Source organism: Leguminivora glycinivorella, chromosome 1, assembly GCF_023078275.1.
Source record: "Leguminivora glycinivorella isolate SPB_JAAS2020 chromosome 1, LegGlyc_1.1, whole genome shotgun sequence".
NCBI classification, from domain to species: Eukaryota; Metazoa; Arthropoda; class Insecta; order Lepidoptera; family Tortricidae; genus Leguminivora; species Leguminivora glycinivorella.
In genome coordinates this window covers 32,216,135-32,230,710 of record NC_062971.1, presented here as the reverse complement: position 1 = coordinate 32,230,710, position 14,576 = coordinate 32,216,135, and the positions used below count along the sequence as shown (strand labels likewise).

Genomic DNA, 14,576 nt, shown 5'->3' with positions numbered 1-14,576 from the left:
TACATAAAAGTACAAGGCAAAATATCGGGAGAGTTTAGGCTCCATTCACCAGGTGTATAAATTGACATAATAAGTTTATTATATTTGCTGCTACGGAACCCTTTGTGCGCGAGCCCGACTCGCACTTGGCCGGTTTTTAATATGTCATTAAATATTTTGAATAATTCGCGTTTCCTCTAATATATGTCATATTCAAGCACGTCGATAGGGAAAGTCCAAGGAAGGGGTTCAGTGGAATTGGCCACACAGAATAAAAATATAATAGATATTTCTCATATTAATAACATATTTTGGAAAGATGTAAGATATACAGATAAAGGGCATGTTGGGACAGTTTTCGGTCAGCGTCGGGTTTGATGCGCGAGAGAGTTTAAATCCCCTGATTATATAAGTCCCTCATCATCCTTGCGTTATCCCGGCATTTGCCACGGCTCATGGGAACCTTGGGTCCGCTTTTGACAACTAATCCCAAGATTTGGCGTAGGTACTAGTTTTTACGAAAGCGACTGCCATCTGACCTTCCAACCCGAAGGGTAAACTAGACCTTATTGGAATTAGCCCGGTTTCCTCACGATGTTTTCCATCACCGAAAAGCACATAAATTCCGAAAAACTCATTGGTGCGAGCCGGGGTTTGAAGTTCGGGTTCCTCCGGAACGAAAGTCGCACGTATTTACCGCTAGGCTACCAGCGTATAAGTCCCTGTCAGTGTTAAATATTGAGCAATCTCTAAATATTTATATGCTCTAATTTAATGTGCGTTCCCATTGAGGGATTTAACAACCAATTGTCACGTAAATTGATTTATTTTTATGACAAACGTTTCAATTGAGGGACCACCTTTAATCAATCGAAACTTTTGAATGGCATCTTTTACAAACTAAAGCTTGAATTTACAATGATTCGAGTACTTTTACTAACTCTCAGTCACACCTATATTTTAAATAATACTATTGTTCTCTCTTAATGCGAACTTATCGCGATCGATTGAGGGACCACATTCTACATGACATTTTTTCGTATTGAGTTAGCAGAAAGGAGTCACAATTCAATGAAATTCGTTTTACAAATCTTTTACTAAGAGTACTCATTTACAAAAGTTGTAAATTTGAAGTGGATTATGAAATATGGATACCTGACATGCACGACTGAGGGTCCACCTTTAACCGAATATAACTTTTGAGTGCCTACTTTTACAAATTATTGGTTGAATTTACACATTAAAAAGCTCGAAATTCTAACGTGGACCCTCAATGGGAACGCACATTCTAATTTATGCTTCCCAATTTCCTACACATTTTAAACACCGGGTTTCAGAACGAAGTCCACAACTTCGTCGCCGGTGTAGCTGTTGATATACGAAATAAAGCGGCTTGTTTCGCCATCTGTGTAAACTGGGTCAGTGACTGTTGCGGGCTTCCGCGGGTTAGCTGAAGCATCGCTTTGTTAAAGTGTTTTGTGTATTTTTTAGAAAATTTGAATATTAGACACTTTTTTATACGTAGCTGTTTATTTTATTAATGAATTTTATTTTTCGTGATATTACAAGAGGATATAGAGTTTTATTTGATTGACAATTAATTACTTCCACTATGCTGTTGGGTAATTTTTAACCCCCGACGCAAAAACGATGGGGTGTTATAAATTAGACGTGTCTGTCTGTCTGTCTGTCTGTCTGTGTGCGTCGTAGCTCCCGAACGGGTGAACCGATTTAGATTTAGTTTTTTTTTGTCTGAGAGCTGAGTTAGTCGGGAGTGTTCTGAGCCACGTTTCATGAAAATCGGTCTACTATGTCGCGGACGGGGTTTTTTTCAAAATTTTAATTTTGTGGTTAGGTTAGAAATAAAGCTTATGGCATCGGATTTACTGGACGGAATTATGTTGCGTGTGGAGCCATCGGGTTAGGCTAGTTACACGTGTAAATGTCACTTAAGGGTCTTCCCAAATCTATCGACGCGGAATCGGCTTTCATCTATTAAAAATCGCTTGTTAGTATGAACATGCGTTCGGCTTTCCGACGCGTAAGTAGGTTTGGGGAGACCCTAAGTTATTACCTAATACACGTAATTGTAAGTTTTTTCCAATAAGTCTTGTGACATTTATTTTTCACGTATCTCGGCTCGAGTTTTTAGGTAGGTTAACCGAATTTCAATCCAGGTGTAATCATGTTGTCAAAATGATAATTCAATATATTAGTTAGGTAATGTCACGAGTTTTAAACATTAGGTAGATATAAACCCAAACAAAATTCACAATTTACCTATCCGAATCGACAATCAGTATGGTAAAACCGGACCGCAAACTTTGTGTTAATTCCTGGCCTAACCATTGTATAATTTGAACGAAATGAATCCCAACTGTTCGCGGTTGCGGCAACTTTCCACTACCTGCAGGCCTAGCACATGTTGGCCGCGGGAGTATGTCGCCGCGAGATAGACCACCTGTCCTTATGTCATTAATACAGTTAGACAAAGACGTGTCATCTATCTCGCGGCGACATACTCCCGCGGCCATCATGTTCTAGGCCTACTGGGTACGTAGTCAAATGCACGAATGCTTACGATAATCTCGTTATCACGACGAAGCCAGACTGCGTTTTGAATTGTTGATCGGCGTTTACGGCTCAACCACGACATCGCTCTAAGCGCGACAGCGGTGAGCGGCGGCCATACATTGGAGCGAGACACAGCGATGGGACTTTTCATTCGCTCGTATGGCTGCCGCTCACCGCTGTCGCGCTTAGACCAATGTCGTGGCCGGGCCGTTAGCCTGACATTTCGGTAAGGCCGTCTGTTTTTTTGCCACTTAAAGTGTGGCTTTAAATTCATTTGTCGGAATTTTACCTAATTAAAATTTTAATTTTGAAACAAGCGGATTTAAAATGTCACTGTACGGTGTACGTGTACATTAATGTAATACCTAGTAATTAAAAAGTTTATTCAGTGCTATTATAACTATTGCTATATGCAAGAAATAACATCTCATGTTTGTGCCATTATTGTACAGGACTAGGGAGATAGATGATATAATTATAGTATATTGTGCATTTTAAGTTCGATGTATCTACATATTTTTTATGAAATAAATTGGGTAGGTTCCAAATAACATCAAGTAGCATTTTTTTAATAGCCTATGAAACTTGTAATGTCCATAATAAGTTCAGAATTACTTTCATTTTCATTTGGAAATAGTCATCCACAAGGTCAGCGTTTCTTAGGCAAAGCGCCCCGCTCAATTTCAGCCAACTTCTCAATAGTTTCCGAGATAAATGTACGTGATTGCCATAAGGGCAAGTGCTAATTGCAATCGAGAAGGCTTCAAACGAACAACGTCACAATTGTCTTAAAAGAAGCGTCTACATAGGACGTTACATTCAAATCGCATCGGCACCGATGGCTTTATCTTGCTCTGTTGATTCAGGCGTTGAAAGCGGTGCGGTAATGTCAATATTTCTTTTCGCTCTAACAAAGTTACGTTGTTACTCCTTGGATATATTTATTATGGTTTTCTTTGAACGAAATTTACTCTGATTAATGGCTGCGACAATTTCCACTGGAATGGAGAAATTTTTCATTAAAGCTGAGTTTTTTTATCCTCCTAAATTTAATTTTGGCTTAGTGCCTTAATAAGAAATATACAACGAAAGAAGCAAAGTATTTTTACTCAGATACTTTTGTTTTTATGTTTAATTTGTTTTTAGTCATTGATTGCTTGAAAATGTAGTTAGTAGGCCCAATTTGTTCAAATAAGAATACCTACTAAAAATCTATGTCATTTTTACCCTTGTGAGTTGTGATACTTGTCTTATTGGGTTTACATAATATTGTCTATTTATGTAGGTTGTGTGTAGTATCTACATCGCATCGTCTATATATATACCTAGCAGTGGCGGGGCGTGAAAATTTTCGTTGGTAAAGCCGGAGGGGTTTTGGCATCTGTTTTGAATGGACTTATACAGATACTAGAGAATTTTAGGGAACCCGTTGGGAATCGAGTTGTATCGACGCTCCGCCACTGGTACCTAGACATATATATATGTACCTTTATATTAAGTCGTTTGTTTAATGGTAGTACTCTAGTAAAAGGAAGCCCCCTTCTGTCTTCGTTCACAATACAATATCCGAACATCTGACGTAGCTCGGAACGGAGTGTATCAGAAAGTTGCCATTCCTATCCGGCGCCGCGAGCAAGTTGCTACTTCGAGACTCTCACTTATATCGTGACCCCTGGTGCCGTAGCCGTATGGCATTTCTGCGACGCGAAACGAAAACGAAACGCCGCGAAAGGTAGTATGGCTCTTTCGCGTCAATATGCAGGAGCGATAGAGATAGATGTCTACGAGCCTTTCGTTTCGTGAGCGTTTCGTGAGCGTTTGTGCCATTTTCTGCTACGTACCCTGAGCACAAAATGATAAAATTAGTTGTGTTATTATTAGTACCAAATTCTTAAAAGTTTGTACAAGTTTAGGGTATCGTTTATATTCATAAATCTATAAATATGCCTTAGAGATATTTAATATTATAAATGATAAACAATACGCTGTGGGTCTCTTACTCGACATGAGTAAGGCTTACGATAGAGTCCGTTATGAAATCCTTTTAGATAAATTATATAACATAGGTGTTAGAGGTATTGCGCTGGACTGGTTTAAATCTTATTTGAGTAATCGTTCCCAGTATGTAGAAATAGAGTATAGGGACTTCGATAGAGCAACAATACAACACATCAGATCTGATAAAGTCCCCGTTAGAGGGTCTATCCCTCAAGGCAGCGTCTTAGGCTGTATTCTATTTATCATCTACATAAATGATCTTCCTAAGATACTGGACCAACATAGCACGCTTTTCGCAGATGATATGTCTATAATGTTCTCATGTGCTACTACTATAGAAGTTGAGAATAAATTACAGTCAACCTTAGATAAAATTACAAATTGGCTACATTCCCATAACCTAGAGCTCAATATAAATAAAACAAAAATCATCGAATTTAAACCTCATCAAAAATCATCACTGGCAATAGACTTTCAATATAAAAATTCTAAATTAGATACAGTGAGCTCTGCCACCCTATTAGGAATAGAATTAGACTCTAATATGAGCTGGAAAGAACATATTATAAAATTGTCAAAAAAATTATCATCCTTTATATTCGCTCTTCAGCATCTAAAGCGAGTCTCGGATCTACAGACATCCCTTGCAGCATATTACGCATATGCATATTCACGTATATCGTATGGCCTGGTTCTTTGGGGAAATAGCTGCGATATTGAAAAAGTATTCATTCTGCAAAAAAAATGCATCAGAACTCTAGTAAACATAGATCAGATGGAATCATGTAAACCTTATTTTATTAAACTTGAAATATTGACCGTTGCGTGTATGTATATATTCGAATCATGTAAATTCGTTAGGAAACACCTAGATTTGTACTCATACCAAGATACAACCCAAATTAAAAGAAATAACCGTAATGTTAACCAACTAAAATTGCCTTTTTCTAAACTAAAACTTGTCACAAGTAGCCCACATCTTATGACTATAAAAATCTACAATCACCTCCCGAACTCTATTAAAGAACTGCAAAACATTAATCAATTTAAAAAACATCTGAAACAGTTTTTAGTTAACGAGTGTTTCTATAATATGAACGAATATTTTAGTCAGTAAGTGAAAATACAATAGTGCTTTATTTTTTGTAAGGAAATAATGTAATAGTAAGACCAAATGATAATTATTGAATGTATGTTAATGTAACGAAATGTGTAAAATAATGTATATAATCATATTTTAATCTAAGTAATTACCTACTTGTAGCCCTCTATATTGCTGTGCCCTTACAGGGTGTCACATGTATACCTATATGTTCCACTCCACCCAATGCCTGTAATGTGATATGCAATAAATAATTCTAATTCTAATTCTAATTCATATTGTCGCCATGTTGCATGTTAAAACTTATATTCGCAAATAACAGGTGACCGATTTTCAATTTGATCTATCTGGCTGTGGATTTGATATAGCAGCTGTAAACAATGACGTCTTTAGTCCAATAGATGACAACTGACATGTTTTATTTTATCCCTAACTTTTCGGTGCTTAAACATATATCTGCACATGTACACTCTAAATCAGCTGTGAAAATAGAGGCATGTTCAGATACTTCAGATACGAGTATGTGTGAGCTCTTTGGTCGCTCCGATGTATCTGATAGTGACTACACTTAAATAATTAAAATAAACTATGACTCATCCCGCAGTAATATTGGCGAGTCACCCGACTAAGCACCGGTTTTTTTATTTATTTATTTAAGGAGTACCAACAGCTATTTACACAGATAATACAACAAACATAAAAAACAAAGAGCCAATTACAGGAACTCACAGGTAGTGATAGAACAAAAATAAGTTTTTTGCAAAAAAATCATTTTTGGCACAAGCTTTTATCGCCGACTGTACCTTTCTTTCAACAGTCATCTACTCCGAGACGTTTCTAAAAACCCCTTACTCGATGGGATACGGCGTTTCATGATCATGACAGAGTTCCTATGACCACCTTTCTGTTCCATCATCAGATCAGCTCCATGATACCATAATATTGCATTGTCACGTGATTTACATATGTGTGCAAAATTTCAGCTCAATCGGAAATCGGGAAGTGGGTCAAATTTAGCTTCTACGATTTGACGCACACTAACATACTAACCCCCTTATTCATAAACGTTCAATAAAGTTATCAAACCGATAAAGTTCGTTTGTCCCTTTTTATCACACCAATACGTTGGAAAGGGACAAACGAACTTTATCGGCTTGATAACTTTAGTGTACGTTTATGAATAAGGGGGTAACAAGGCAAGTTGAATAAAAGCTTGTAATAATTAAAAGTTGTACACTTAGTGCACACATTCGTGTCACTGCACACGCATCAGCTTAAAATACACCTGAAATACCCTTCGTAGCGCACTATTACCCTTTATAAAATACCTTGTTCGCCCTAGCTCCGCAAGTAACACAAGAACACGAAGAAGACCAGGTAATGAGTTCAATCCCTGGCTCGCATTAGAGGGATTTAGTGACCCACTCCCGGGAAACGGGACGCCCTGATTGGCTGCACCGGCTTAACTAAACGGTCACTTGTTGGCTGCCATTTTATTGATATTGCAAGATTCAATGTGACTTCCCTATTCTTACGTTTGGGCCTGGATTCTATTTTCTTATTTGTACAGATTAATTTTGTGTCTGGTTTGGTAGCGGATACAAAATCTTGGCTTGTGATATGATCGGATTCATTACTTTACTAATGAAAGAATAGTTTACCCTGTACTTAATTTTTAATGAATCTTGATTTTTAACTACCGAAGCAAAAACGACGGGGTGTTATAAGTTTGACGTGTCTGTCTCTGTGTGTGTGCGTGTGTGTCTGTCTGTGGCATCGTAGCTCCCGAACGGCTGAACCGATTTAGATTTTGTTTAAAAGCTGAATTAGTCGGGAGTGTTCTTAGCCATGTTTGACGAAAATCGGTCCACTATGTCGGTTTTTTTTTTTAATTTAAAATTTGTTGTTCTCAGATTTAAATTAAAAAAAAATTGGTTGACCTCTTGTGAATAATTATTTTATTAATACTTAGTACTCGTAGTACCTACTTTAACTAGTCATGGAGAATATTTTCACTGCCACTTCTTAGAACTAGGTAAATATGTGTGTGTGTGTGTGTGTGTGTGTGTTATTGTATACCTACTCAACTAAAGCTATAAACTGAGACCACACGATCTCTGCAGAAACACGACAGAAACAATGCATATATAGTCCAAAATATTCCTATAAACTCCACACATGACGTAGCACTTGACACGAAAACTTAGCGTGAACGAAATATGTATCTACTTGTACAACTCTCGAAGTGCAGCGACACAATATTGTCGTGAACTCCGAGGAACTAAAGTCGAGAGCTTTGAATTTTACGCCTCGCTGAATGCGACACTCTGAACGTTTTGAATCGGCGCGGAAAATTAAGCCTAGGCTCACACATACACTAACGCACTAGACAAGACATATACCGTGGACAAATAAGTAAGGATGGAGTGCTTAATCTAAAGAGTAGTTTACTTACCAAAATGTCCTATGTTCAATTGTAGTCAGAATCTAACCCTTGTGTAGTTTCATCGTCTTTTCCTCCCGTAGGTGTAAAACCGACTGGGGGCTATGGGTTCAATTTTATTGTAATGTACTAAGTTGGCAACCTGTCTGCAATATTTCAATTGGCTACTTGCCTCCTAGTCAAATCAGCTTCTTTTTAAGAACTGTCAAAACGAATTTGAACGACTGGTTTGATTTGGTCGAAGGTTGACTGGTAGAGAATGCCTCATGGCATTAAGTTCGCCTTTTGTACACTAAGTTGTTCTTTTGTGCAATAAAGTTTAAATAAATAAATAAATAAACGACTTGTTAATATGGAATTTATATGAAATTGAATTGAGTGACGTCACGGTCAACTCAGTTACTTTATATACTTCTACCTGACTTATTAAATAGAAATTGGTTAAAAAATAACTGCTGTCCATGTTTTTCTTATAATTATCAGATGCTTTATTCCGTGCATGGTATAATAGTTATTTGTTATACAAGGGGGCAAACTTGTATTTTAACGCCGAGTGTGGAATTGAAAAACGAGCAAGTGAAAGGATTCTATAGTTGAACCACGAGCAAAGCGAGTGGTTCGAGAATAGAATCCTGAACTTGCGAGTTTTTTAACACACGAGAAGTAAAATACATTTGCACCCGAGTGTAACACAAAACTTTTCCCCTCACTATAGCGAGGAAACTACAACGCAAAAAATGCGTTTATCACTGCTTCCAATAGTTCTACAGGTGGTAAATCATCTTTATTACTAGATTCACCTACTTTTATCAATTTTAAAGTAGTTAATTTGACTTTATTCAAGGTCAAATTACTTTACCCACTAGTGGATAAAATGCGTTTTTACCCGCTGGTATTAAAGGACAAAACACGTGTTTCCGAGCTAGTGTGGGGAAAAATATTTTATTTTAACTACAGTCAAGTTCCCTATTTCGTTTTCTGTCAACCTCTTTATTGATGAGAATGGCACTGAAACTTGAGCAGTTTCAAGCGTGTTGTTTACTCCTTTTGGGAATACAGCCGTGAGTTTATGTAAATCTAGCATCATGAAACTAGTGTATCATACATCATAATTCATAATAATACGGTAGTACTCTTTAGTATACTGTGGTAATACTGTGTATGGGTGTGTACTGTTACATGAAAATAATATAAGAAGTGAGTGTATCACCTGCCCAAGGCTGGAATTGAACCAGCATCCACGTTACATGCTTATACTTTCTCGTAGGTACTTAGAAAAAATCGACCTGGGTCACCGTGACACGTATGGCCGAAAACGCTCAGTAAATATTATAAGTTTGAAAAAGGTAGTTTGCAAAGGGTAAGGTAGTGGTCAAACCAGATAAGTTGAGCAAACTTGTTTTTGAAATTCAAATTTTCTGCAATTTCCGCAAAAAATTTATTTCAATGAAAACTAATTTCGATTTATCGGGTTTTACCGTATAAAAATAGGTAAATATTCAATTTATACCTAGTGTAGGTGACAGGTTAAATGAAACGCATAATTTCCAAAATACGATGCCAAAAACCGTGGTACGAGCGAGGAGTCAACGCGGCGGGTCTCAGTTCGCGAAATGTACAACTACCTTCATTTTACTTAGGTGCAGCGCATGACTTGGGCTCGCTACCCACCATTGTTTTTATGTAGCTTTAATTCCAAAGTTTTAATCTAGATGGCGTTACATGTACCAAAATAAGTAAACAAACTTAATAAATAAATCCTAACGTACAGTTCACATAAAACATATATGCGTCGCCTACAATCCCACCCCCTTAGTGATGACTAGTCATCACGAGCCATCTCTGGTGCAAGTAAGGCGACGCGTGTGACGGGGCGGCGTAAAATGCCCGTGCGCGTACGGACGTCAACAACGCGAGTACGCCCATCATTACCAACGTGTGTCGCACTCACTATTCCGTGCCGCCATGATCCACGTTCTAAGTTAGGTTCGACTATAATTACATAATCTCCTACCTGTAAGGAGCGATTTTCGCGCGTCCATTTTTGTCGCGGAAGAAGTGTTGGCAAATACTCCTTGAGCCAACGTGCCCAAAACATATCAGTTAGACGTTGCGCTATCCGCCACTGACGTCTTAACTGGAGGTCGCCATTGTCGTACTTACCAAACGCTGGTCCATTTGAGGACGTACCAATCAAGAAGTGATTGGGGGTCAGAGCTTCAGGATAGTTAGGATCTACCGATACGTACGTGATAGGACGGCTGTTGACGAGGGCTTCAACTTCAGCCATCAATGTTGAAAGGGTCTCTGGCCGTGGGGCGCGCTCCTTGAGTACAGCTCGGAGGGATGATTTAAAAGTACGCACCATTCGTTCCCACGCGCCAGCCATCTCTGGGGCGCCCGGGGGAATAAATTTCCACTCAATTCCTCTCACGAGTCCATCATTGCGCAGGGCATCGCTGTCTAGTTCAGCGATACTGCGTTTCAATTCCATGTGGGCACCTCTAAGATTGGTCCCATTATCGCAGTATATCATGGTAGGGGTACCTCTGCGTGCTATCATCCGTCTCAAACCCATTATGGTAGAGTCAGTGGTAAGGTTTTCCGTTATTTCGACATGTACGGCTCGAATGGTCAGACATGTGAATAACATTCCATACCGTTTCTGCCTACCACGACCTACGGTTACCTCCATGGGGCCGAAAAAGTCGACCCCGGTGAACGAGAACGGACGACGGTTGTGCTGCAGCCGTGCTGCGGGCAGGTCGCCCATACGCTGCGGCTGCGGCGTGGCGCGACGATATCTGCACAGCAGACAATGGGCTGCGACTGCGCGTACAGTTGGTCGCAGTTGCAGAATCCAATAGCGCTGCCTTAGCTCATTAACTACCAGTTCTTGAGCTCTGTGCAGTGCTCGCCTGTGGTAGTGTTCTACGAGCAGTCTGGTGATTCGATGCTTGCCATCAAGAATCACTGGTCTCTTCGTAGACTCATTGACTCCAACAGTCTTGTCGATACGGCCCTCTACACGTAGTAGGCCCGCATCGTCGAGATAGGGCGTTAACTGTAGCAGTCGGCTATCTTTCGATAACGGCTTATTGTTCCTTAAACAGGCAATTTCTGTAAGAAATGAATCATGTTGACATTTTTTAATCAACAAGTCCTCTGCCGATTGTAACAGTTCGGTGTCGATTCGATCGCATTTATGCTGACATTTTTTAATAAACAACAATACCCGTGCAGTAGTCATAAGTAATCGAATCCACGACGAAAAGTAATTTTCGTTAGGTACCGGCAACGTACTAGTACAGTCGGCTGAGGATACAACATTAATGACCTTACGTTCGCAAATAGCTTCCTCAAGCTGCTTGGAGCTCTTGAGATCCTTGGGCCACTCACCTTCGCGTTCACGCAAGAAGTTTGGCCCCTGGAACCATACGTCATCGTACTGCAGTGGTGGCGCGTCCTCACGAGTGGCTACGTCGGCTACGTTCAAGGACGTGGGGACGTAACGCCACTCTGACGCACTGGTCAACTCGTCAATCTCACCGAGGCGGTGAGCGACGTATGGTTTAAAATCTCTAGGGTCACTGCGAATCCACTGGAGGGCGGTATTTGAATCCGTCCAGAAATATCGCTTGTTTGGCTTAATGTCTTTGTGTTCGCTCTGTATTGTGGCGGCCAGACGAGCAGAGAGCAAGCAACCTTGAAGCTCTAGCCTCGGTATAGAGACCGGACGAAGTTGAGTCACTCTGCTTTTACTCGCCACAAAACATACATTTATAGTTCCATCTGAGCGAACAAAGCGCCAATAAACAACAGCGGCATATGCCTTACTACTGGCATCGCAAAATGCATGTAATTCGGTATGTATGATGGTGGGGTCACTTACCCCATCCGCCGAATCATCGTAGCACGGCGTCCATGGCCCCGCGGCCGCGTAGTGTCGAGGGATGCGCAGCGACGCTAGTAGTTTAAGCTCGTCGAGCCACCTTACCCAGCGCGCGTGCTCCTCCGGTCGGATGTGGTCGTTCCACTCCACGCCACTACGGTGAACGTCCTGAAATATTATTTTGCTCTTTATAATAAAAGGCGATAAAAAACCGTGAAGGTCATAAACTGACATGATGAGGCTAAGCATTTTTGCTTTCGTCGGAGCCTCGGATCCATTTAATACCTCCTGTGGGACACGATTAAATGAAATCTTAAATCCAAAAGTATCATCTGAAGGATGAAACATTAACCCTAAGGTGCGCTCTGTTGTGTTCATAACTCCGTCCTTGAAGTGAACAGCTGTTTGCGCGAGCGCGTCAGTAGGTATATTTTTCAATACCTCCTGACTATTACTTGACCAATTTCGTATCTCAAATCCACCGCTCTTGTGAATAAGAGTAATTTGTTCAACCAACTTAACTGCATTTTCTACACTGCTAGTTGAATATAAACAGTCATCCATGTAATGACTATTTACAATAACATTTACAGCCTCCGGATATAAATCTTCATACCTAGATGCATTTTTATTCTTAATGAATTGTGCTATAAAAGGACTGCAAGTGGCACCAAACAATAGACTTTGCATAACACATGTTTTTACGGGCGAGCCCGGAGCTTCCTGCCATAAAAAACGAAGTACATGTTGATCTTCGGGCCTTATTTTCACCCTTAAAAACATGTCCTTAATGTCCCCAATTATAACTATTTTATTCTCACGAAATCTCAACATAATCCCCATAAGTGAATTATATAAATCTGGTCCCGTTAACAAATAACTATTAAGACAATTCCCATTTACTTTTGCAGCACAATCATAAACAAGTCTCAACTTACCAGGTTTGTTGGGGTTCTGAATTCCGAAGTGCGGGAGATACCATATGCGGTCGGCCGAAAGTTCATTTTCCTTGAGCTCACGTGCGTAGCCAGCGGCAAACAGTTTGTTTACCTCCATTCGGTAGCGATCTGCGTACGCGTGATCTTTAACAAACTTGCGCATTAAAGACTGTAGGCGCGTAAGGGCAGCTTCGCGTGTGTCTGGCATGGCGAATACGTCCTTCTTGAACGGCAGACCCACTTCCCATTGATATCCGATAAGGCGCGCTGAATCTTCTAGGATCTGCAACGCCCTTAAATGATCGCTATTTTCACGGCTTAAGGTTGAAATTCCTATGGAGTCTAGGGAAAAAGAATGTTTAATTAAATCATTTAGTTCACCTATATTTTCGCCATCTGTGTGACTGAGATGGAACACATTGGCAGCGTTAGAGTGAGTGCGACCACAATTACCATGAATTGACCATCCTAACTTGCACAGAGATCCATAGGGCTCGGTTTCACTACCATGAATTATTTGTATCGGAGCGATTAGGTAATAATTATCTTCCCCAATGAGAATACGAGGTTTAACTCGACTTTTACACACATATTCCTTAATATGAGATAAACGTTTACAATTTAAACTTTTAATTGCAGACAAGTTTTGAGCTGGTAAATTTAATTTAGACACTTTACGCAACTTAATATTATAACTATTGTTATTATTTTGTCCACTTATCTGCGCGATAACGTTCGGCACAGCTGATTGATACACCTCGAGTCCAAACGCATCGGTAAACATTACAGACCGCGGATTTTGATTTTTAAGACCTAACTCGTCCGCTAAATCAGAGTCTATCATAGACACAGATGCGCAATCGTCTAAAAGGGCGTAGGTACTTACGGTACCCTTAGGTCCACGTAACTGCACTGACACTACTTTTAACATAACGTTGTCCTCACAAGAAGATTTATCACAATCCGATGTAACGTGCGCCACGGTGTCGGGGGCCGGGGTGCCGGCTCGGGGGCCGGCGGCTGAGCCTGCGCGGGGGCCGGCTCGGGCGGCGGGTCAACGACCGCGTCAGCTGATTGTGATGACGTAGGCTTCTTGTAGTGTAGCATCTTGTGGTGTGCGAGTCCACAACCATCTATGTCGCACACGGGCGCAGGGCAGGTGTCCCTGTCGTGTCGTGACGTCAGACAACAATAACATAGTCCTTGGATCTGACGAACTTCCATCTGTCACGGCGCATGGCACGTTTGAAAACACGGCAGTCGGGCAGCGGGTGAAATTCCTTTAAGCAAAATTTACAATTCTTATTTTCCTCGACGACTTTTGTTGTCAATATGGGCCGAGTAATACGAACTTTGTTATCACCTGAGTATTTCGCTGTAGTTTTTATTTCACTCGACTTGCTTTGTTCACGTGCTTGTGTCATTCCAACTAGTGACAACATTTGTGCTTCTTGTTTAAGAAACTCGGAGATGAGGATCAACTTAGGCTGGTCTTCCTCTAACCTTTTGTATGCGAAATCAGTCCATTTACCAATCAGGGTGCTCGGTAGCTTGTTAAGAACAGCTGATGCGAGCTCGGGACTGCGTAGGTAATCAGGCTTATTTAGCGCACCTATTGTTGCTACGCAGTTATTTACTTTTATCGAAAAG

General features: G+C 40.4%; 2 protein-coding genes across 2 annotated transcripts in view; one reads left to right on the top strand and one right to left on the bottom strand.

Moving 5' to 3' along the window:
- The window catches only part of LOC125234681, a 140,875-nt gene that overhangs the window by 62,176 nt on the left and 64,123 nt on the right, over window positions 1–14,576 (top strand). The gene's annotated exons all lie outside the window — the stretch shown is intronic.
- LOC125234599 lies at window positions 9,641–13,163 on the bottom strand. The gene is made up of 2 exons (XM_048140951.1): window positions 12,927–13,163; window positions 9,641–12,156 (listed from the first exon to the last, which is right to left on the bottom strand). The coding sequence occupies exons 1-2, from the start codon at window positions 12,990–12,992 to the stop codon at window positions 9,919–9,921; spliced, it is 2,304 nt and encodes a 767-aa protein (XP_047996908.1). The 5' UTR covers window positions 12,993–13,163; the 3' UTR covers window positions 9,641–9,918.